The 23675-nt window shown below is 40.5% G+C and overlaps 1 protein-coding gene across 9 annotated transcripts; it reads right to left on the bottom strand.

Moving 5' to 3' along the window:
* Positions 1-3473: 3473 nt before the first annotated feature.
* On the bottom strand, positions 3474-19975 carry SFPQ (splicing factor proline and glutamine rich). 9 transcript variants are annotated; one of them, XR_012155626.1, is made up of 12 exons: positions 19197-19917; positions 18447-18635; positions 18044-18345; positions 17765-17860; positions 16359-16555; positions 15688-15772; positions 15193-15310; positions 14919-14967; positions 14719-14843; positions 5165-11872; positions 4121-4637; positions 3474-3573 (listed from the first exon to the last, which is right to left on the bottom strand). XR_012155626.1 is itself a non-coding variant. In XM_073317682.1 (11 exons), the coding sequence occupies exons 1-10, from the start codon at positions 19827-19829 to the stop codon at positions 5189-5191; spliced, it is 1818 nt and encodes a 605-aa protein (XP_073173783.1). In that variant the 5' UTR covers positions 19830-19917; the 3' UTR covers positions 3474-4637; positions 5165-5188. The 9 variants fall into 9 exon arrangements, 2 of the variants coding, with proteins under 2 accessions (XP_073173783.1, XP_073173782.1); XR_012155627.1 differs by having other exon boundaries at positions 3474-4396; positions 4564-4637; XR_012155629.1 differs by having other exon boundaries at positions 4564-4637.
* Between the last annotated feature and the right edge of the window lie 3700 nt (positions 19976-23675).

Raw genomic sequence — 23675 nt, 5'->3', positions numbered from 1 at the left:
TTTCACTATTTACTTCAGGCCATTTGTCCAGAACATTTTGATTTTTAATTCTATCCTCCAAAGCACCTGCAATCCCTCTCAGCTTGGTATCATCCAAACTTTGTAAGTGTACTTTCTATGCCATTATCTAAATCATTGAAGATATTGAACAGAACTGGACCCAGAACCGATGCCTGGGGGACACCACTTGATATGGCCCTTCTAGCTTGACTGTTCATCTGTGTCTGATAATTCTGTTCTTTACTCTAGTTCCAACCACTTTTTCTAAAACTGAAGTTAGGTTTATGGCCTGTAATTGCCAGGATCACCTCTGGAGCCTCTTTTAAAAAAGCCAGCCATTAGCTACCCTGAAGTCATCTGGTAAAGAGGCTGATTTAAGTGATCGTTATATACCACAGTTAGTTGCTCCAATTTCATGGCGATTACAATCCATAGCATGGCATTTCTCTCCCCTGAAGGCAGCGCAGGGCACAACTCTAGCATCCCTGATGCATTGGGAACACAGCAGTGGTACCTCAAGACTTCTAAAGTACTGCAGCTGCAGAGTGGATAGAGATGCTGAGTTTCTATTTGAGAGTAAAGCAACATGAGCTTGGGTGAGGGCCCAGGCAGCATGGTAAGCTATATATTCAAGGTGAATACTTGACTTGAGCTGAGCTTCAAGTGCTAAAGCCACATTCCCGCCTCAGGTGTGCATGACCTACCTTTGCTTTCTGACTTTGCAAGGTGGTTTGCAGCAAGAGATAGCTGAGTTTGGATTCTTTTAATTGAAAGTCCTGGATTCTATCACATTTAGATGGTGGAATAGTCTCACACAGGGAGTGGTGGAAGCCAGACTGCTGGTGACAAAGCTAAGACAAATCATTGCAGAATAGAGTATTTGTCTGAAGGAGATGAGAAGAGGAAAACCAGAGTCCTGCATTAGCCAAGACAGACAAGGCCTATTCTTCCCCTACCCCCATCTCTAATTCTTATGATTTAATCATGCACAATAAAGAGATTTCACAAGTATTTAATAAAATGTTACACCAACAAACAGCAGGTGGTAGGGGACTCACCTGCTCTCAAAGCCCAATTTCCAACTGCACTGCTGCTGACAAAGGCTAGAGCATCTGTTAGATAGCTGGGGCAACAAAGCCACATACCCAGCATCTGGAAGAGCAGGAGTCCCTTTCCTTGCTTGCAAGTCCAGAACAAGTGGGTTGCTCAGTCCCAAGGATATTTTTGGCACTGCTAAGTGTAACATTCTGCTGCGTTCATTCATTTCTAACTTCCCAAAGGCAGTGGCGAGACCTAGTCCTGGAAGAGATCTCTAAGCCTCTTTCCCTGACCATCTGCCCCCCTCCAGTTTAGCTCAGGTCTAAACAAACATGAATAATTCAGTTCAGCTATGTAATATTCATGAGTGATGAGTAAAATGGGACCTAATTACCACCCAAACCTAAAGGGAAGTTAGCTTGAGTATGTAACATGAGGACTTGCCCACAAGCTTGCCAGACAAATGGTTGCATTAACACAAAGAAAATGCAACATCAGACATCCCTCTGCAGCTGAAACCCTCATTTTTTGTAGCTGCTTGAAAGAAAGAGCAATGACTGATGAGATGCCAAATAACTGAAATCCCCCTTTTCCTGGGGAGATTGTCCTGTATCTGAACAAATGCTGAAGTGATTGTAGGGATAACTGGAAATCAGCTCAGTACAAGCTTGTTATGATGAAGAAAAGCCTGACAGCAAACTCAGCATTGCAACTGTGGGGCAGGACTCCCACTGCTGCAGCCCCCAGCTCTGGGCCTGCTTTGAGCAGGTACTGCTAACCATACTGAACAGGGTGGTTTGTTAAGGATAACTGAGACCACATGATGGGAAGCTCAAGGCCAGTTATACCACTTACTGTTCCACTTGCTGATATACTACTTTTGGGAGCAAGGTTAGGAAACCAAAAGCCAAAACAGGAGTCACTGGTATCACACTTCAAGCACCTGTAACATACACGTGGCTGATTGTTCACTTACAGCATGGGTACACTTCCCACAATTATGTATATGCTCCAATCTAGTACTCTCTTCCCCTCCCAAGTAACACCCCAAGGATTGCCAAGAATGTTCCCAGGACATCTAAGACACTAACTCAATTTTTAACACTTAAGCCTCCACTGGTTTCCTACTCAAATTTACAGCAGGTTTCCTACTCAAATTTCCACATCTTGTCACGCTGCTGTTCAGTTTGACCCATGCAGCAATGAAGCAAAAGGCTGCTTCTCCCTAACCCCTTAATCCAGCTGTTTTAAGAAATTTTCTACAGCACTGTAGAAACCCATGATTGATCTTTTATTTGAAAGGTTGATTACATATGGGAAAAATGTAGCTGGTATTATCTTAGTGTGGATGAATGGGATTACTGTAATCTGCGCTGTTCTAATGTTTACTCCCAAATCTTGGCTAGCAAAGGAATACACACACAATAATGGCTATTGGCAGAGCATAAACTTCATGAGCTGCTCCGTATCACATGGCAGGACAAGATCAGAAATATGGATATTCAAAGCTAAACACAGCAATCACCTTCATCCAGCACTGGTTGGGTTGTGGCAGCTTTCTTGGTATGGACATATTAGAATGGAAGACCAATGAATTCCAGAGTGTGTTCACCTAGGACTGCTGCTACACTGAGTGCAATCACTTGGGTGCCAAAATGTTTGATGGCACAATAAAACTGACTATCCAACCAAACCACTTTAAGGACCTAGATAAATACAGGTGAAGCTTCATCTGCAATGTCGTCACATCCCTTTGTGATTCATCATGAAAGCATTAACTTAGCTGCTATCTTGACTCTTTCCTGAAGTGGAAAAGTAAAGACACGATGTGCCTTTTTTGCTAGACTTAAATCCTCATCCACGGACTGAAGCAATAAAGCATTACAACAGGATTGGACAGCTGCAGGATTCATGCTTTCTACACAACCAACCTTATTTTGCAGTAGGTAGCTGGCTCTGGCTAATGAGTAACTGCAATTTTGAGATCTACTGCTGGAGAAGCAGTTGGTCTGATTAAGAACCTGATCTCTTTAAGGGAGCACTTTGGAACAAGATGCTTTGTCTAGTAAGAACTTTCAGAATCAGGCTTCTAGTTTTGGAAACATGATAGGCAACTGCCCATCCCAGCTCACGCAGCTGCCTACTGCTTTCTAGGCTTCATTGGGATCTTGGGTTTGCCTTCTTCAGTACAGGTGCAGCACAGTACTGGAAGACATTAACCATGCAAATGCTTACACAAGCTCAAAAGACAAGAGTCTTAAGTATTCCCCACACACTGATGTTTGGATGCTTAGGGGAGGGGTTCACAGATTATCACATTGTGCTACACTCCCCCCACCCCAAATCACCACCTCATTTTTAGCAGTGATATCCACAGTACATAAATACGTTCAACTAAATTAACTTCTGGAGTAAAACTTAAGAAAACAGAAATGTCATTTGTACAGCAACTGAGTATTTTATTGAAGAAAAACATTGCCACTTAAGTCCTTAGGTCCTCTCCACTGGGTTCTGGGCTTCAAACACTGCTTCTTCCTGTGAATGCAAAAACAAAGTTAGCCCCAAACTCTAGAGATGTTACCAGCAATCTTCATACATAGATCACTTTAACAGAAATATTGAATGAACACAAAAAAATCAAGCATCTGGCCAACACGTTCTTTAGCAATGTATATAAACTTTCAGGATACACCTGGGATTAAGTGAATAGCATAGAAACAGGGACACAGAAGCAGTTCTGAATTGGACCACATAGCATTAGGAATCAACTCGTAAGGATCTTTTTTGAAACCAGTGATGTAAAGTGTTCATTCTGTTCAATCTGCCTAAAGGATAGATCAGATGCATACAACCATTAACAGTCCAAAAGAAAATATTTAGCAAGTTTCCCCCGGGTCTGTGGTTTTAAAAACTGGCATAATATTCTGTAAGTGTTTTAGACTGAAGTCTAGTCAAATGGTGGGAGAAAAGAACTCTAGTTTAATTCCAGCTCTGCAGATTCCTCCTTATGGTCCCTGCATACTACCTACTATCTGCTTGCTCCCCCACATATAAAAAACAGGTATAATATTGATTCACCTACCTTGCTGGGTGCTGTGAAGTTCAACTGTTTGTAAAATGTTTTGAAGATGAAAAGCAGAACTAATTTTTTGCATCGAGTTTAATTTAGGTAATTGTTTTACTCAAGAGCTACGCTATCTGCCCTAAACCTCTCCTCCTAATGCACCATGCATTTCTTATGGTGCTTGAAATTAACATGTTAGGTTCCTTGTTTTTGTCTGAGCATCTGTAGAGTTCACTGAGCAGGGTTTATTGATGCTGCAGAGCCGGAAAGCCTCAAACAATGCTTATCTTGGTTCTACAAAAGAAAGATTAAAAGCTTTTATATACAATCCATTGAAGATTTACTTCTGACCTTAAGAATCTATATTAAGATCAGGTCAAGTTTTAGGCAGAAACTGCTAAGTACACTTCGGGTCATTTCTTCTTACAAACTCAGTATCCCAAGATTAATCTACTACTCACCCCATTCACTTTGCAGTCTGGCTACTCCACATCACCTGACATCAGGTCACAGTCTGGATTGTGCTCAGGCTCTACTGTTGAGTAAGGAGAAAATACGTAAGTTATGTCTCCCATAAAATGATTTTATACTCCCCAAATACAAGTCACTTATTTGGTGACTCTCCATTACTTATTTGGTGACTCTCCATTTGGCCATTCCTTTATGAGGTGCAGCATCTCAGCAAAGTAGAGGCCATGGAATTAAGAGGAAGTTTGGAGTCTAAAGTAGAACATGACCAACCAAAAATGACAGCTTGCAGAATCGTAACTACTTACCTTGAAGGTTTAAAAAGCATGTTAACTCTATGGCAGGGGTTCCCAAAAATGTATTCAGAGGGTGAACCATACCAACAAGATTGTTTGAGAACTACCTACTCTCCCCCATTTGCTATTAAAATGGGCTGCCTGTGGCAACCACTGCAATTGCTTACACAAAAATGTAAGTTTAACACAATTTAGCTACTGGAAACAAGAACCACCACCAGCACTATGCCATAGCCCTTTAGACAGACCACAGTTTCTGAACTTTTTTTTAAAATGAAAGATCAACAGATATGCTTACTTCACATGGATGAGCACGTTTGTTTCACTCAGCTTGCATCATCTTCACCTAAAGGATAACAACTGAAATTATAAAAATATACACACTAGGAAGTTTCTGAAAACAAAGTTCTAACCCATTACAAAATTCTAACCTTTAAATTAAAAGTAAAAGTTTAAAAGATACATGGACTGATTAGTTATGAGGGAATTTACAAATTATTCAAAAATACTAGGTGGAAGTAGTATAAGGGGCAGAAATAGGCTAGTCTAAACACTTGTAAGAAAGTAAAAGAATATGCAGGTGGTTGAGTGAAGAACTGCACCTAATCTGAACACCAAGCCATAACTGCTAGCTTCACCAGTCTGAGTACAATGAAGTTTGATTGCAGTCAGAGGTATACTATCCCTTATGTGAAGGTATGTAACTGTGAAACTATACTAGTTATTTAACCACAGTTTGGCTTATCTGTAGTAATCCACGCTCCATATGGATGAAGCAAAGTGTTCCTGATACTAGCTGTGCCCAGCCCAAGAATCCTAAAAGTGCATTGCAATCCAAAGGAAGACACTAGAGTTTGTCATGTGCTTTTCATTACCTTCATTCTGTCACAGCTCCCCCCCTCCCCTGCATATTAAGCCTTTCACTACAGCTATGTTGAGGGCAAACTGCAAGGGGCTGAATGAAGATCTACTCATCAGCAACTAGGGACAAGTCTGTACAAAGTTCTGTGCACACTATTAGTCGGAGGCAAAGCACACTGCCTTCACAATGCTACTTAGCCAGCCAAGGGGATGAGACACCCAAATTTAATATCAAACCCACCTCTTAGTACAGTGTTGACACTGAATTATAAATCAACAATAGACAAAATTTAGTATGCACATTGTTTTCTATGCTGTAGCACCAAACACCATGCATAAGGGATACTATATCTTTGTGCATCTTTTCAACACTCCAGATTATGCACTTGTAGCCACCCCCTTTTCCCCAGATAGCTCTTCAGTACTGGTGTTCAAAAGCAACATTTATAGGTGGGGTATTCACAGTCCACTGTGGGATTGCACAATCGAGTCCTAACTTGTCAATCATTATCTAGCAGCAATGACATACATGGGAGAAGGCCAATCCTCCCATTTTTTTCTTTTCCAGTAGGCAACCATTTAAAAACCCCACTAGCTGATATGGAGAGAAATCAGAAGCTGATCAGTTGATTCCAGCCTTGCTAGTAGTGGAAGAAGCCAAGTAACAGTCCAAAACAGCACACTATGCAATTTCTCCAACATGCTTAGCCTCATTTAACATGTTACAACGCACAGGCCTTCCTGATCATGTCACTGCAGCTGGCAATGATTAACAGACATGCAACCCCAATACCGCTCAAGTCCTAAAACTACTCACAGGCCTCAATATTTAGCTGTTTAGTGTTTTGCTATTGGGGAAACTGCAAGCAAGACTTGATATGCTTAATGTTACAGTAAAAGCCCCCATATGCTACACTGTGCTGTGCTCTCCCCTGACAGCACCAGTATCTGATCTAACAGGTACGCATATGTATTCTGGCACCACACTTCCGAGCTTCAGATAAACTTTTGGGAAAAGTATAGTTTATAGAGAAAAAGATAAAACCAAGATGAAACACAATGCAAGCACTTCAGTGTACTGTTATTTCTCATACCCACTTATTACAAGTTGTTTGCTTAAAATAGACATGCCTATTTGTTTAAGAAACCTACTGCACTAAGTTTCGTTACTGCAGACAAATCAAAGCTAGTATGAAACCCATTGCTTTGTCACAAATTGCTTGCTCCAAGAGTGTAAAAAGCCTATTACCATTCCAAGTATTCAGAAGAAGGTAGATGTGTCCATATAACCCCTCCATGATGTTCCTGAAGGTAAGTCACGTGTCTAGTAAATACCCAGCACACTGGCAAAACTGAACAGACCTGACTGTTGGTTTAGAGATACCTAATAATCCAATTCTTGCAGTTTCACAGCAAACATACTGCCAATTTCATTATTCAATTTTACTCATAGAAAACTCTAAACAATGGCAACAGCCCAAACTGGCTTAAAGACTAATGGTGTCACAGGTTGAACAGCTTAAGTTCAGCTACACATTCAATGTAACTAAAGAGCTGTTACTATCTGAGTTATGAAGTGCAGAAATTACTTTGACTTTTCAAAAGAACATGAATACAAACAGTAGAGGGCAAGCCTATCTAGTTTATAAACTGCTTACCAGTGAGTAAGATTCTTTCTTGGAAGATACAATACAGAAGTATAATGTCCAAATTTGACAAAAATGTACACCAGAAACAAGTATGCAAAGTAAAACTTTGCATCTCAAGTTGAAAAACCCTCGCAATACCTCTGAAAAAGGTTTCTTATGCATTGCCAAGAACCAGATCAGGGGATGAAATAAGGAAACGTATGACATTCAGACCCTGTAGTTACAGCTAACTAGCACAACAAAGCAGATAGGAGCTGAAGGTCGACACATTCGGAAGTTTGGAAACATTTAGGTATGTAACCTTTTGAAACACCATATCTGGTATTTCAAGCAGTGAATTTAGAATAAGCACACACTTGAAAGATATTTTGATGAAAAATTAAGCTACTTTGATCAGTACATTCACTACCAAGATGAATATGTAAAGACAGGAATCCACAGATTCCCAGCATATTCAGTTGACTTTAATTGAACATATATCATGATCACTGTCACCTAAAAATTAAAACAAACGTATCTTAAGTTGATAAACCCTGAAAACTAATAATGGAGATATTTGAACAATTTATGACCTGAGAAGTACTTAGACCCAGTATTAAAACTCACTACAGTGAGTTTTACATCTTTATCACCTAGTTCATTGAAGGCTAGAGCAATGATTACCAATATATTTTCTATAATAGCCAAGACTCTACAAGGGGATGCACTGCAGATGGGATATTTTGCTACTACAGAAAGTTAATACAAGTGACAGGTTTTCTAGGTGCAAATTGCACCCAGTTGACTAGTTAAATCGTTCTAAAATCACATTCCCTCTTCCCCACAGAGCTCACCTAAGAATATCTTCTTCATTACAATGTACTTTAAGAAAATCCACACAAGCCAAGTCACACATGTACAAAGGAATCGGGTCTGAGATATTTATCTAAGAATTGCAATAAGTTGCTTATTGCTGCTGAAAAAGATACAGCTTAAAACCGAAAGCCACGCAACTTTGATGCAACCTAAACATTATACAAGTATGAAGAGTGCTGCACTGTAATTTCATAGTCGGAAGTGTGATGTCAGAATACCCACAGAATAAGGTTACACAGAAAGTCACCAAGTTATATTATATTGCTTGTTACCTACCTGTACGCAGTCGGCAATGAGAATCTCGGAGCAAGCAGGAATACTACATCCGGGTCCTAATGTCCATTGCCATTTGTGGTACTACGTTCCTCACAGTTATGAACTGCAGAAATGCTGGCTAAGTGCAGTTATGTAGCAGGCCACTACTTTTAAGAGTGTAAAATTGCAGTCTCAAAAACTCCAGCAAAAACTTGCTGCCACAGTAAGTGGCTGCCGCCAAGGAGAAGCCAAGAATTTTTCTACCATAAAAATACCACAAAATCTCTCAAAAGCAGTTTCAATTTCTCATAAGCTGTATTTCTATTAGGTGGTGTGATGTATCTACATAGTACTGTAGATATGCTCTGTATTCATTTTTAAGGAAGTGTGAAAACATGCAAAAGGATACCCATTTCTATATGCAGCAGATTAAAAGTTTAAATGGGCTCAATTTAATTAAAGCAGACTAAATTGTAAAAGCCAATATTTTCTCTAAGTCCAGTACAAAAAAAAGGTTCTACATGGTGGTCTAAACCATCTAGAAACGGGTCTGCCAGACCAAGGACTTTTCTTAAAGGATTTGAAAACCCTTTACACTTCAGTTATGTAAATCACCTGACTTTGTGAAGACTCCAAAACCACAGAACCATGGGGAAAGACCACAGGAACATGACAACTTCCTTAACACCTCCCACCAACTTAATAACTGGGTATAAAATTTTAAAATTCTGACATTTGTCTGTCAGCTTTTAAGACTGTACCTTTAAAAAGGTTTTGAAATCCAATTGGGCAGAAGCTACTGTATGCCTGTTTAACACACGCAACTCAAAGCAGGACTTGACTGTTTTTTAAAAAAGTCTGCTTATGCAACTACAACACTGGGTACACGGTTTAATAAAACTATTTCAAAATGTTGTAGAAACTGCTGAATCTTTCAGTATAGGTTTGCTAAACACAGTTTCGCAAACTGTCTATTTTTAAGACATAGCAACAGCTTACATACAAATAGGGGTACTAAAAAGAAAACCTCTGGAAGATAATGATTTAGGACATCAGCATCCTTCACTCTTCAAAGTTACAGTACTACAAAAGAAAGCATTTTAGGATATGTGCCAGCATCTCTTTAATAAAGAATGACATGTAATCTGAAAAATAAACTGAAAAAAATTAATTTAATGTTTACGGTCAGAGTTCCCCATCTCAGACACTTTCACCCTCTGTGGGTGTCCACGAACACCCTTTTGAAAGTATTTGCATTGAGTCCCTACTATAAAATTCATACAAGTTGTAATTGGACTGCTGATTTTAAACTAAGAATCCTATACAAAGGATCCCAGCCACTTGATCTCCAGTTTAAGAACTGCTGATCTAAGATTTCCTACATTTCAATTCATAGTGGTAAAGTGTCATCTACCCTCTTTAAAAAGTTCTGGGAAAATAGGAACAGATTTGCCAAACTGGCTGAGTCTCTATTTAGACACTTAATATTTAGTCACACAGCTGGTTATCAACATTTCACAGCTTGCCAGTATTTTACAATTGAAGTTTAACAGTCAGCATTTAAACAGCGCTCACTTCTGAAGACAGACTGTTTGTATTCCAAGGTAATGAAATCTAAACACTAAAACTTTATCCAGAGACACAAAATTTAGGATTAGCCAATGCTTAGCACAAACAGTGGAAAGACCTAACAATTAAAACTATTCACAGAATGCTCAACATTTTGGGAGTCAGGTAAAAATACAACCAAACCAAGTAAGTTTACCAACTTTGCACAGGTTGATGTATCCTGTCTTAACACCAAGGCATTTTACACTGGGAAGCCATGCTCCCAGCTTGTCAGGCACAATAACGGTAATGAAGTCCAGCATATCTTGAATTCTTATGGGGTTTAATTAAATGGACAGCAAACTGTAAATTCATCAAACCATCTCCTCTGTCAGACTCTTAAGAGGGAGTTTTATTTGTACTATGTTAACAGTAGCTATTGAACTCCAGGTTTAGTCCTACTCTTGCCTTCCAAATGTCAGCATTAAGATCTGACAATATCAGAACAGGGGTTCTCAACCAGAAGGTGTGGTGAGCTGAGCCAAACTTAAGTTGCACTGTGACCTGGCACCTGGGCAGCAGAAGCACCTAAGAAATGCGAAGACTGGGCATGACTCAAAAAAAGCTGAGAGCCCTACTACAGTGCAAGAGGCTATTTATTTATCTGAATTTAACATGATGCATTTTAGGATTTAAGTACTACAAGGTCTATGAAAGATAACTTCAGTTTTTACAGACCCCTGACATTAACCCTAGTTGATTTCTGAACTGTAAGAGTTAGTCCATTCAATTAGCATAGTTAGCAAGTTACAGAGTACATATTAAAAACCACCTTGTTTTACTCAATACTCCCTGGTCTTCTTACCAAGCAATTTCAGTTAGGTATTAAATACTGAACCAGGCCAATCCTGCATCTCAGGCAGACAGCTTATGTATAAAACTAACATTGTCACATTTACAGCCCTTTAATTGGGAAGTCAATCCAAGCCATTCTGTGGATTTCTTTTAAAAAGTGACCTTTTCAACTTCTTTAAAGATTTCAAGCAGTGGATGCCAAAGAGAAGTCTGTTACCAACCCACCCTCCATTGTTAAAATCTAAAACTCATTACATGACAGCAGCCTCATTTGCAGTTTAGTTTCCATTACTGCATCTTACAACACTTGCACAATTTCCATATTGCAGTATAACGAATGCTCTGAAAATCTGTATCCATTGGAAGATCAAGTATCGGTCTACAACTATTTGACCCAAACTTAAAGCTTGAGGCATAACAGGAGGAGGCCTCACCCTTAAGCTAATTTTCCACATCCTGGTCTAAATCAGACCTCTAAATCCAAGACTCATTTTTTCTATGTTGAAAGGTATGGCATTTAGCCTCATTTAGAACCGTGAATGGCGAGTTTAAGATCAGAATAGTTACTACATTTAGTATTCTATTTATTTGAAGCACAGTAAAAAAAAGTTGGTACACTGCCATCAAGTTAGGGATGTTATACATCAAAAAAAAGCTAAATTTTTTTTGAAACACTGCATTACATAATTAAATTTTACTTGTCCAAACAGACCACTTACAAATATTAGGTCACTAGTTTCTAACATCCATAAAAATGTAGCTTTCTTACTAAAATGCAAGAATTAAAAAGTTGGTGTCTAAACAAGGCAGACAAAAACAAACTGGAATGAAACTACTGGTCACATCTAAAACCGGGGCTTTTTGTTTGGGCCTTCATATTCTTCTCTCCCTCTACCATATCCTGCTGGTGTTCCAGGCCCCATTCCTCTAGGGCCCTGGCCACCCACAGGCCCCGCACCTCCCTGCCCAAAGCGTTCAGCACGCTATTGGAACAATATATTAACAGTTCATTATATGTAGTTGATGTCCATGTGTGTTAAGTATATATTTTTAGAAGGTTCCGTAGTCAAGGTTCGTCGATACAATCACCATTGAGCCGATCCACAGGTACCGGGAACATAGAAAGGAAAAAAGGGTAATTTAAAAATTAGTTTATTGTAAAACATGCCTTGAGGTATGTTCCCAACTTGATGCATTCTCATACATCTGTTACAAAGAACAGATATTCCCTGCAGTGCTAGAAATGTAAGCATTAGTGCAGATGTGAATTAACACCCTTTCCAAAATGAGCTCTAGCAATTTTCAACCAAGTTTACGCAAACAGCTTGCAAACTCAACTTTAGTTCAGTACAGGTTTTGTTTACGTCAATAAGTTATTTCCAAATAAACCTAGCCAGAAAAGGCAGATTCAGTTCACTGAAGTATGAGCTGACATTAATAAAATGTCATTGTAAAGAGGATGCCTACTCACCAGTTAATGGCATGTGCTGCATTAGAGACCATGTGCTTTTCAAGATGGGCTTTAAGACTACATCTGCTGACTAAACTGCAGAAGCCTTAAGTAGTAAAACAAACAACTGTAATACAGTGCTACTGGATTACAAGAATGAAAAATGTGAAAGGCTAATAAAGCAGTGATTTACCTAACCAACACAATTGCTTGATCAAAAGACCTTAATTTATTCTCACATTTTCAGGTCTATTGCTATATAACCAAATGTAAAAATGGATTCACAGAACTACATTTTAGTCACAGTGTTTCAAGTTTGCCCTTTGTGCATTTCACCAAGTGCACCCATTAAAGCCCCCCTCCCTTCCCAGCTTCACCACAAGCTCTTGGAAAGTCCACTAAGACTTTACAATTATTAAAAGACTTCAGGGACTGTCTCCCCATCAGAGTTGCAAACAATGAATTGGACTGCAATAAAGCAGAGACTTCAAATATCTTTACTAATGCATCTAGCTGCACGTATTTCTACCAAGCTACCAGATAAGCAAGTAGGTGTGGCTGGCAGCAGATCTCTAAAAGTTACATCAATACTGTGAAGTCGAAGATAGCTTTCAACTTCCTTTTCAAATAAAAGTTTCACTACCCCCTGAAAGAACAGTAATTTCAATTTACTAAATTAAGTCTGTAAATACAGACCATGGGTTAATTCAGACTTTTCTCCCGTTACTGGCACAGAATTATTTAAAAGTTAGCTTCAATCTTTCTGAGGAAGGAATTTTCAGAAAACAAGGAGTTTCTAGCTTCTCCATAATTCATGTCTTCTTTACAAAGTTTATACACCAACTAAAACCTAATTGCAACTCTTAAGTTTAATAACTGGGACTGCACTTCGTGGCATAGAGAGCCATGTCCTAGGGAACTTTAGGCAGTTAAACCATCTTAACAGCCATGTTTTGATGGTATCAAGTTGTTTTAAAATATTACGCAAGTTCAACATGCACCTGTACCAAGACTTTTAAAATGAGGAAAAAAATGTACACAGCATTCGCCACAGACTACCTAACTGTTCACTTGACACTTATGAATTGCTTAAAAATGTTATCAGTAGATTATAGATGCATTAAGGCCAGCAGCATCATCTACTGAATCAATGCTTTGCAAAGTTAGATACCAGAGGTATGGTTTCCATAAAAAGAAGATACCTGGTAAGCTACTGTGGTAGCACACCATATGAAGCCAGAGGCCTGAGTACAGTCTAACCTTAAACCCACCCAGAAAAAGATTATCTGCATTTTGTGCCAGAGGGTGTGTACCCTCGACAGGGAAGGTGGAAGCATACTACCATCAACCACTTGACCCAGAATAGACTTCCAGCCTATTAAAGCATTTCTGTCAGCACTGCTCCAGTGGGATAGCACCAAGCAGACTCCAACCCCATGCACACATTTAGTGTGCCAAAAATAGTATTGTTTGGAAACATACCTCTAAACATGAGGTATGCAGTAGATTAAGAACCTGCATCTACAGTCATGCCCAACAAGTGGGAAACAAGAAGAACAGGCTATCATTCTTTTGTCAGATAGGAGTCACAAAATGACTAAGGTCAAGGAGTACTGGGAATATCTAAACATGCCTAAGGCTGCTAACTGCATTTCTGCTCTTTTGATATTATGGCAAACATTAGCACACAATATGGTATACTGTTTGCCATCTGATTACTCACAAGTTGGCGGTGATGAGTAATCTTTTGCATAAACATACATGAGTACAGTTTGCATTTTGCAGTTATCAATGCAAGGGTGCACTGATTTTGTAATTAGGCTTGGAAGGACCAGATTTTAATTGGTCTCAGTAATTACACATTGGAGAACAAGAGTAGAACATAGCACTTGCTGACAATTGATACAATTATGAAATAGTTTTAGATAGAATTGACACGCTTCAAGCTCTCGTGTCAATTTGTTGTAAATTAATTTTTAAGTAATTACATCTTGATAAATAAGCCTTATTTCTTGTTAGAGCAAATATTTAAGCTGTTGGAAATCAATCCAGTATTTTGAAACATCAAAATTGATGAAAAAATCCTTCCAAGGCTAAATATAATGCAGGTACTCAAAACCCAACCAGTAACAGGGTTACCAGCACATATGCACATTTGAATTTGTTTACAGACAACTTCTGTCTAAATGACCACTCAAAAACTGAATTACTGTACATACTGCCAGACTAGTCCTTAATATTGCTATTACATACACTGACAAAAAAGCAGTCAGTACTTAGAGAGGTTTAAACCATCTACCATTCAAAAATTGGTAGAGTTCAGAATTTCCTGCCTCAATTTCCCCCCTACTAAAGTAAAGCCACCACAGGATACATTACCATGTCACTTCCCATCATAGAACCACTCATGGCTGGTTGGCCAACACCAGGACTGGCTTCATAACCTATGCCGCCACCACCACCACCCATAGGTGGGAATTTCTGAGCTGCTGCACCATAGGGATCTAAGAAAGAAACATACATAATCATATTCTGACAAGTTATATGTTAACTATGTAAATGGATTTAACAATCCTTACCTCCCATGTTCATTGTGCTAGCACCACCCATTCTCATGTCTCTCTCTCTCTGCAAAGGCAAAAACAGATCAGAATGAGTAATCAGTTCTGTTCCCCTTTTGAAGGCCTGCATTTCATGAAGCAGATGCAACATTTAACAGTATCCATTCACCTACCAAAATTACATGGTTATTAGTTACTTTGAACTATTTTTTGAAACTAAGAAAATCCCAGTAGCATCTCAAATTAGTTTAATTATCCATAAACCACAAGGCTTTATTTTGTTAATACTTACTGGATCCATGTAACCCATTCTACTGTAATTCTCTTCTCTCTGTCTTCTCATCTGTTCTTCCATCTCACGCTGGCGAATCATCATTTCTTCTTCCCGTCTACGACGTTCTTCCTCCTGCCTGATAATTGTGTGTTATTATACCTCAAAAAGCACAATATTTACACGCTTAATATGTATATAACCAACCTGAACATAAAGAGTGAGCATCTCACAATGTGTGCTGGTGATTGGTGGATGAAAAGATTAAGTGAATTCAACTTCAGTAAGAGCTAAAGATTAACCATGTAATGCTAAGTAGTTTTTGGACACCACTCAAAAATACCTACGATTCAAATCTCAAGACGTTCAAGTAAAAATAAGCTAGCTTTAACATGCAAACCTCAACTTGCAATTGTATCAGCACATGCACAACTGTCATTTGCACAAAGATCATTGTTGCACAGTAGTCAATTTAGTTTTTAGTGACAAGATCTTGTTTATCAAATCCAGGCCTACCTCAGCTGAATTTCCTTGCGTTTCTGCATTTCTTGATTATGAAGTTCCTCCATACGCCTCAATTCTTCTTGACGCCTCATAAGGTCTGGAAAAAAAATAGTTTGTCAATATCCCCTTTGTACATATTTTTTCCTTGTATAAGTTTTTATTCTTACAGAGTGTTAGCTCACTTCAACCACTTACCCTAGCCCCATTTAAGTTCTACATGGCACACAACTGATACTGAAACAGGACTGCTTTTCTCAATTAGAGTCATTATAAACCATTCCCCTTTTAAATTACAGTTGGCCAAACAGAATTTGTGCTATACTCACAAAAAACCCTGAAAAACAAACTGACAACTTTGTGGTAAGCTTTTTCTCCTCACAGCAGCCTACTGAGCAACCAGAATTCCCAGTCTCGCAAAGCCACGATAACAATGTACACCCAGACTATACAAAGTCAATTAATAGGCTCCCATATTTTTATGCAAAATAAAATTTACAGGGATCAGGAAGCAAGATTTAAATTGCAAGGTACTTTTTAAAAACAATTCTCAGGCTCCACTTGGCTGTTTATTGTGGATCAGTTAATGAAAACCTAAAACACAAACATCCATATAATACGACTATTTGTATAAATAGCCCACACAACCAGAAAACAAAGGCAACAGAAGAATTAGTGCCAATCACCTTGACGCAAGAGATTTGCCTGATGTTCATGATAGGCATCTTCCATTTCACTTTCAAGTTTGTCCTTGGCATCTTTCATGTTTTTCTCCACCTGATCTCTTTGCTGTTTTTCCATTTCATCTAAGGATTTCCACCTCTGGGAATATTCAAATTCAAAACTGCCATGCTGAGCAAAGCGGGGTGGAGTTTCTCTTTCCCTACAAATGGAATAGAAAATATTTACTAATAATGAATTTAAAAGAGGAGCTGTGTAACAGGGTCACTTAAATACAGAGTTCAAAATTAACCAGTTTCTTCCTAAGTCACAGTATTTTCAAGAAATATTCGAATTATGCTTAGAGTTTTAAAGTCTTTTCTAAAACTATGCTGCTGACACTACATATTCTACCACAGGCCAGATGTTCAGAAGAATCTAGAAAATCCCACTAATAGAAGCAGTAATTTCTTGCAGGAAATTAATAAACAAAGGAGGAACACATTGTTAGCTAGGTCCAAAACACGTTTTTTATATTAGAATTAGAAAAAAATTCTGTTTCACAGTTAATGAACCACAGACTCTGCTCATGAGGATAAGTGACTCAGCAGTTGGACTGAGAAAGGGTATTTACACTCACAGCTCATTGAAAAGTCAAATGATATCCACATCTTTATCACTGCAATTCTCTGAAATATCATTTTTGTTTAAACTTTTCTGAATGTGTTGGTTACAAACCATTAACATTAAAACATTTCATTAAAGTGGCATCAACTTGAAATCTCTTTTTTAAACAATTTTCAGATGTAGTTAAGAATTCCCATTTTCAATAATGATTTGGGTACATCTGAACATTTTACCCAGCATCAGATACTACAACTGCCATTGCAATGTTTGTGCTTTTTTAATTTCCTTCTTCTCTGTTGCTGTGTGAAAACTCCCAAAGTGCTATTAAGTGCACAAAGCAAAGAAATTTTTTTGTATTACTTGTAAAATTAGTAAAGCTATTTTTATGCAGAACAGTGATTTTAAAGTTATTTTAGTGGATAGAAAGAAAAATAACCTATGATGTTGTCAAATTCAACATTGGCTTCATAGCAAAAATTTTATGAAAGCTAATGTTAAAAAAATTACATTACTACACAGGTTAAGAAAAGTGTCTGCACATCTGGGTATAGTGCTTAGATATCCACACACACAAAGTTTGTTTTAAAAATCATAAGGTACATATGCTAAACTATCATTTACTGTAATATGTTTGAGCATAAGCTTTTGAGCTCATGCTCAAATAAATTTGTTAGTCTCTAAGGTGCCACAAGTACTCCTTTTCTTTTTGCGAATACAGACTAACACAGCTACTACTCTGAAAACCGTAATATATTTGAGATCAATATGCCTTAGCTCTATGTGGAGGAAAAGAGAGTGCCCCTACTTCTGATACATTGGATTCTTCTGAGCAAGCTTTTCTGGAAGACCATCTTCATCATCCAGTTGTTCAAGTGGTTCCACAATAACTGGCCTAGGAGTACTAAACAAAAACAAAAATCAGATTTTTCTAGTATGAATGCTGCTTGCAGCTTTTAGAGGAAAATTTGTTTATAACAATTATCACTTAAGCTGACTTGTGATAAAATGGCAGTAAAAGACTAAATGTGTACCTCTAACTGCCATGTTTAAGTAAGATACATTTCTATATAGTCAAATAGCTTACGTTGTCAACAAGAATACTCCTTCAGTGCACCGTTCAAATGCTTTCCTTGCAGCTGGCTTAGATGCAAATTCAACAATGCCTTTTCCTGTCGATCTGCCACGATCATCTACAATCACAACAGCTCTTTCAACTGGACCAAACTGTGAAAAAGCTTCCTCCAACAACTCATTGGACACATATGGTGAAAGATTACGCACAGAAAGAGCAGCAGCATGTGTGGCAAAACGAACTCGAAGCTGTCGGCCCCTCATAGGAATATCATCAAGTTCTGCCTTTGCAATTTCAGCCAGTGCTCTGGATTCCTGAAAAAAATTTAATGAGACCCAGTTTCAACAAAACAATTGTCTCGCCGTAATTTAGCTGAACAATAACACATTTAAATGGCTATAGTATGAGAACCCACCAATTTAATGAATCCAAATCCTTTCCCCTTGTTGATAAAAACCTCTCCAGGCTCCCCATATTTAGCAAATAATCTTTTGAATTCTTCATCTGTAATATCAGCAGGCAAGTTCCCCACAAACAGACGGCAACGTTGGGTGTAAGTCTTCTCTCCAGGTCGCCTCAGAAGGGACAAATTTGCTTTAAAGCCCTACAAAAAAACAGAGACCAGTTCAAAGACCCGTGGCTTTCACACCAGCTGCAAGCCTTCAATCAAAGAAGCTCAGACCGCTGCCACCCTCTTGATCACAGTACGGCCCCGCCCACCAAATATCGCACGTCGCCCACATCAACACAAGCAGGAGCCCGTATGGTCACAGGTACCCCAGCCAGCCCTCTAGCTGTAACGGGGTTTAGTCACCAATATGCAAACTGCGCCTACGCGGTCTGTCGGGGGGGCCTCATTCCCTGCCGTAACCCGCCCCGCATTTAGGCAAGGCCACGCACCCTCGGCAGGGAGTAGCCCCGTCCAATGGGCCCATTGCACCTTCCCTCCGCAGAGCCACGTCCCCGGCCCCGTGCAGGGGTATCTCCTCGCCCCCCTTCCCCCCCTCCCCCAAGGAGCACGCCCCTCCACACGGTACGGCCAGCCCGGCGCGCCCCTCGGCACATCCCCGCGGCTCCCTTCAAGATGGCGCCGGGCGCGCGGGGAGGCCGAGCGCCGCCGCCGCCATCTTGTAGCGGTGGGGGAGGGGATCCCGGACTCGCTCACCTCGTCCGTGGTCTTCTCGCCGCTGCCTCCGGCCGAGCCCTGCTGCAAACTGAGGCCCTGCCCTTGGTGCTGCGGGCCCGGGCCGCGCCCGCGCTGCTCGCCGCCCGGGCCGCCGCGGTGTCCCTGCCCCCCCTTGGGGTGCGGGCCGCCGGGGCCCTGCTGGGGGCCCCCCGGACCCTTGGGCCCCCCGCCCGGAGACTGGCCCTGACCTTTCTTGGGGCCGCCGACAGGGGTGGGGCTCGGCTTCGGCTGCGCCTGCCCCCCAGGGCCGGCCGGGGTGGAAGGAGGGGCGGCAGCGGCGCCCGCCGGGGCCTGCGGCTGTTGCTGTCCCGCGGCCGGGGTGGGCCCCGCCGGGGCCCCAGGGCCGGCCTGGCTGCCGGAGGGACCCGAGGCCGTGGCAGTAACGGACGCGGACGAGGCGGGCGGCGTGGCGGTCGAGACGGGCGGCTTCGGGGGTTCGGGCTTCGGGACCCCGCCAGGCGGGCCGCCCCCCAGGGGGCCGCGGTTCTGACCAAGCCCCATGCCGGGCGGTGGAGACCGGAAATCGTGGTTGGGGCCTCCCCGGCCTCCGCCACCGCCTCCGCGCCGGTGGAAACCGCCACCGCCTCGGCTGCGGAACCGATCCCGAGACATGGCGCCGCTGTTGCTCTCTTCTCCTGAGGCTCGGCGCCTTGCGCACAAAATGGCGGCTCCGCCAAACGGCCTCGCCGGCGCCTTTGTCCGCCCCTTATATACCTTCTCCGCCCCCGGAAACCACCCTCCATCTCGGAGTAACCAATAGAGAGCCGAGTGTGCAAAGACTGATAGATCTAATAGCCAATAGTCCGCACCTACTATGCCACATCTTTTCTCCCGTTGGTAGGAAATCTGCTCCCCGCTGATTGGTCCGTTTGACCTCCGAATACCCGACGGTATGATCCGTTATACTCCTGTGCGCTGATTGGACAATTTGACCGGCAGGCGGGTCGGACATGAGACAATGTGTATTACGATTGGACGGCAGCGGAGTCACTCATGCTAGTAAGCTACCGGCTCTGCAGGGAAGACTAGGAGTCTGTCAACTGCCACAATGTAACCAATGGCTCTGCTATCCGCTATGCAGCCTCAGCCACGTGGTGCGCATGACCCTGAGCTGCCAGGCTCGCCTTCCGTGTGGTGGGGGGGGGGGGGGGTCCTGCTTTTGGCTGAGCCAGTGGCTAATTAACAACGGAAAGGCGGTCACTGAGTGCTCCAAGAGGTCCGATAATAGCCGAGGAAGACTCTTCGTGCGGTTATAAGGCACTGGTCTGGCACTCAGCATAGTGGGATTTCTCACTGCTCCCTTCAAAAGCAACTTTCCTGAGTGGGGTTCTTCCATTGCTTGGTCCCCCATTTAGGCTGATTTTCAAAGGGGCTGAATAGCCCCAGCTCCAACTGAAGTCAGTGGTGTCTGGGTACCCAAAAATCAGAGGCCGCTGTTGAATATGTTAAGCCAGATCATAGGCCCTGCTGTAAAATATTATCTCAGTGGGGAGTTCGTATGTACGCGGTGCTCAGATGAAGTGGGTTTTAGCCCACGAAAGCTCATGCCCAAATAAACGGGTTAGTCTCTAAGGTGCCACAAGGGCTCCTCGGTTTTTTCGGGTTTTTTTGCTGATACAGACTAACATGGCGACCACTCTGAAAAATGTACCACAGAAGAGATTATAAATAAATGTAAACAATAAAGAAATGGTGAAATAATTGTAGGCACAATATAAAAAAGCATCAGAATGTAATGACATTTTAATTAGACATATTTTATGTGAGTTTTTTGTGCTTTTGCGGGTGAGATGTTTGAAAGTCTTTCGTTTTATCCACGGGACAGTTGATTGGGGGAAATTTAGGGGGTTGCAATCATTAACATTTTTATTAAATTTAACCTGATCTACAGCTCAGGAAGGCATCACAAGTAAAGCTTGGTAAAAAACAGATTATTGGTTTGTTGGCAATTCTGAGATACTGAAAAATCATTTCAGATTGGAAAATGTCCAGCAAATCAAAAAGTTAAAAAATTAATTTTAGGTCAGATTAAACATTTCCTTGTGACCATTTTAAAATGTTTTTTAATTATTTTAAATAAAATGAAAGGAAATGGTGTCTGGGCCCTCAAAATCAGAAGTCACTTTTGAATGTGTTAGGTGACATCTTTTAGTACCAAAATAGGCTCTTTTGTACCATACTTCAATATCTCAGTGGGGAAAATGGAAATGTTTCCTTTCAAAATGTCAAACAAAACATTTTTATATTTGGGGGGGTATTTTTTTATTTTTTCCTAAATGAACTATTTGGCAAAATCAACACAAATTCACAAAACATTTTGGTGTCACCAAATCTGCATTTTTCACTCCAAAAAAAGCTTAGTGTGAGAAATTTCCCCCAATTTTAATCACAAGTGAAAAATTTTCAAGTTAGAAAAATTAAGCCATTTAATGAACCCCTGCTATTATATAGAACTAGTCATTACATTTAAGCTGTGACCTTGAGCTTTGTGCTAACATTTTATCCAACTGCTAGATTTTAATACCAGCCCCAAGATGGGTGTATGGTAAAAACCCATGTCAATTAGCTGGTGGAAAAAGCAGATTTGGGACCCAAAAGTAGTAACAGAGGAGTCCCACTAGCGAGTTACTCTTAAATGTAATACTACACAGATCACTACTCCATAATACTGCTGTCACAACGTTCTGCAGATCAATATAGACAGTAGGCCAAATACATCCCAGGTGGATAGCACCGTTAACTGCAGTGAAGTTATATCATGGACTCATTTTGTTTGCTATAATTAGAGGCATGTGGTAGTCTGTAGTTTCAGTTTTGAGTGTTTCAATCCACACGGATTTGCAATTTCTCCCCCTCTCCCCTCCATTTTACATTCAGTATTAGGTTGGAAGGAGACCCAAAACTCAAAACAAAACTCAATCAAAACCAAAAAGTTTTGCTTGATTTCACACCGAAACCAAAACATTCATGTGGTTTTGGTGTGAAATTCTAAAGCCGAGCTAGGTTTGTTGAAATTGTTTGTTAACCCTTTGGATGATCCAAGGCAGAGCATGGAATATGTACATGAAACAAAGTTTGGATTCCACTATGACTTCTGTTTTCTTAAAGAGAAATTTCTTACAGCTCTAATTATTTTTCAAAACATTATATACATAACAGGCATGATACTTCAATCGACTTAATTCCAGCAGGATGGAACCCAAAATGATGTTTTAAAATGGATGCTCTCCTGAGATGTGAGTTCCAACTGCCAAGAGCAGTAAACATTTCCACCGCTAGGTGTCTCAGTGGTTGTATGACAGGAGAAAGCATTTTTTAACTCAGTCTAACCAAAATACAAATAATTGTCATTTTCTCCCTCACACTGGACTATTTCCTTTCAGTAGGCAGTGAAAACAGAGAATATTCAATATACAGTCAATATTTCTACCTTTGCTGTGTCTTAAGTGAAAACTATTTTTAGTTTAGGGAACTTCTATTTGACAACATTCTTTGGATTAGATACAAAGTATGAAAGGCAATGGAGAAACAACTATGATCATTTGCTACAAACCTACCGGACAAGAGGTGAGTGGAAACAAGGGGCAATTCTTGGGACCAACTCTCAATGTACTTTTAGTGTCAGGATGCTGTGTTCATGGGGGATGTAAACAAGATATCTTGTGGCTAACAAAGACAGCTAAATAGGCAATATCAAGGACGTCCTTGAGTTGTATAAAAAACAATTTTATAACTCCAGGAAGCAGGGATTCCAATTTGGGGAGACTTCAACCTAGCTTTATTGAGAGGAACTTCCTGGGAATACGAGTACAATTGGGAAGGTTGGACCAGTGACCATACACACAGTATTTGTATTGACCATAGTAAAGAATGAATTCATAGAATGCTGTAGTACAAGGCATTAGACTTCAAGAAAACTCATTTTAGGCAATTATTAAATCTGGTGAGTAAGATGCAGAGAGAGGAATTAGTAAAATCCATGTGTGTGAAAAAATGCTAGGGAATCCTAAAAGACACTATAAATGAGGTACTACAACTGCAGTTTCTCTGAAAAGAATACAAGAAATAAGAATCAGTCCATATGACTTCACAGGGTGTTCTGAGGTCAATATCCATATGAACTGGAAATAGAAAAGGAGGAGGCAACCAAACAAGAATTCTCAGAATCAGTTAAGGTATACAAGGAATATAGAAAAACAGCAAAATAAGCTAATGCTATCGAATGGGCTAAGAGGGCTTTTACAAATGTAGAAGAACATGGCATATAGGGAGAAATGAAGTACATTAATAAATGAGGAAGGGGATTAAAGTAGTGATTTGAAAATAGCTGAGATACTAAACTGCTTTTTAAAATGTCACCAACAAGAAATAAATGTGGCCAGATTATCCCACCTCAAAGGACTATACACAGGAAGGGTGCAGAAAAGATTGAAAACTCTATGCTGTTTGACTCATGGA

This window comes from Lepidochelys kempii, chromosome 19 (assembly GCF_965140265.1).
Source record: "Lepidochelys kempii isolate rLepKem1 chromosome 19, rLepKem1.hap2, whole genome shotgun sequence".
Taxonomy (NCBI): Eukaryota; Metazoa; Chordata; order Testudines; family Cheloniidae; genus Lepidochelys; species Lepidochelys kempii.
This window is presented reverse-complemented; position numbering and strand designations above follow the sequence as displayed.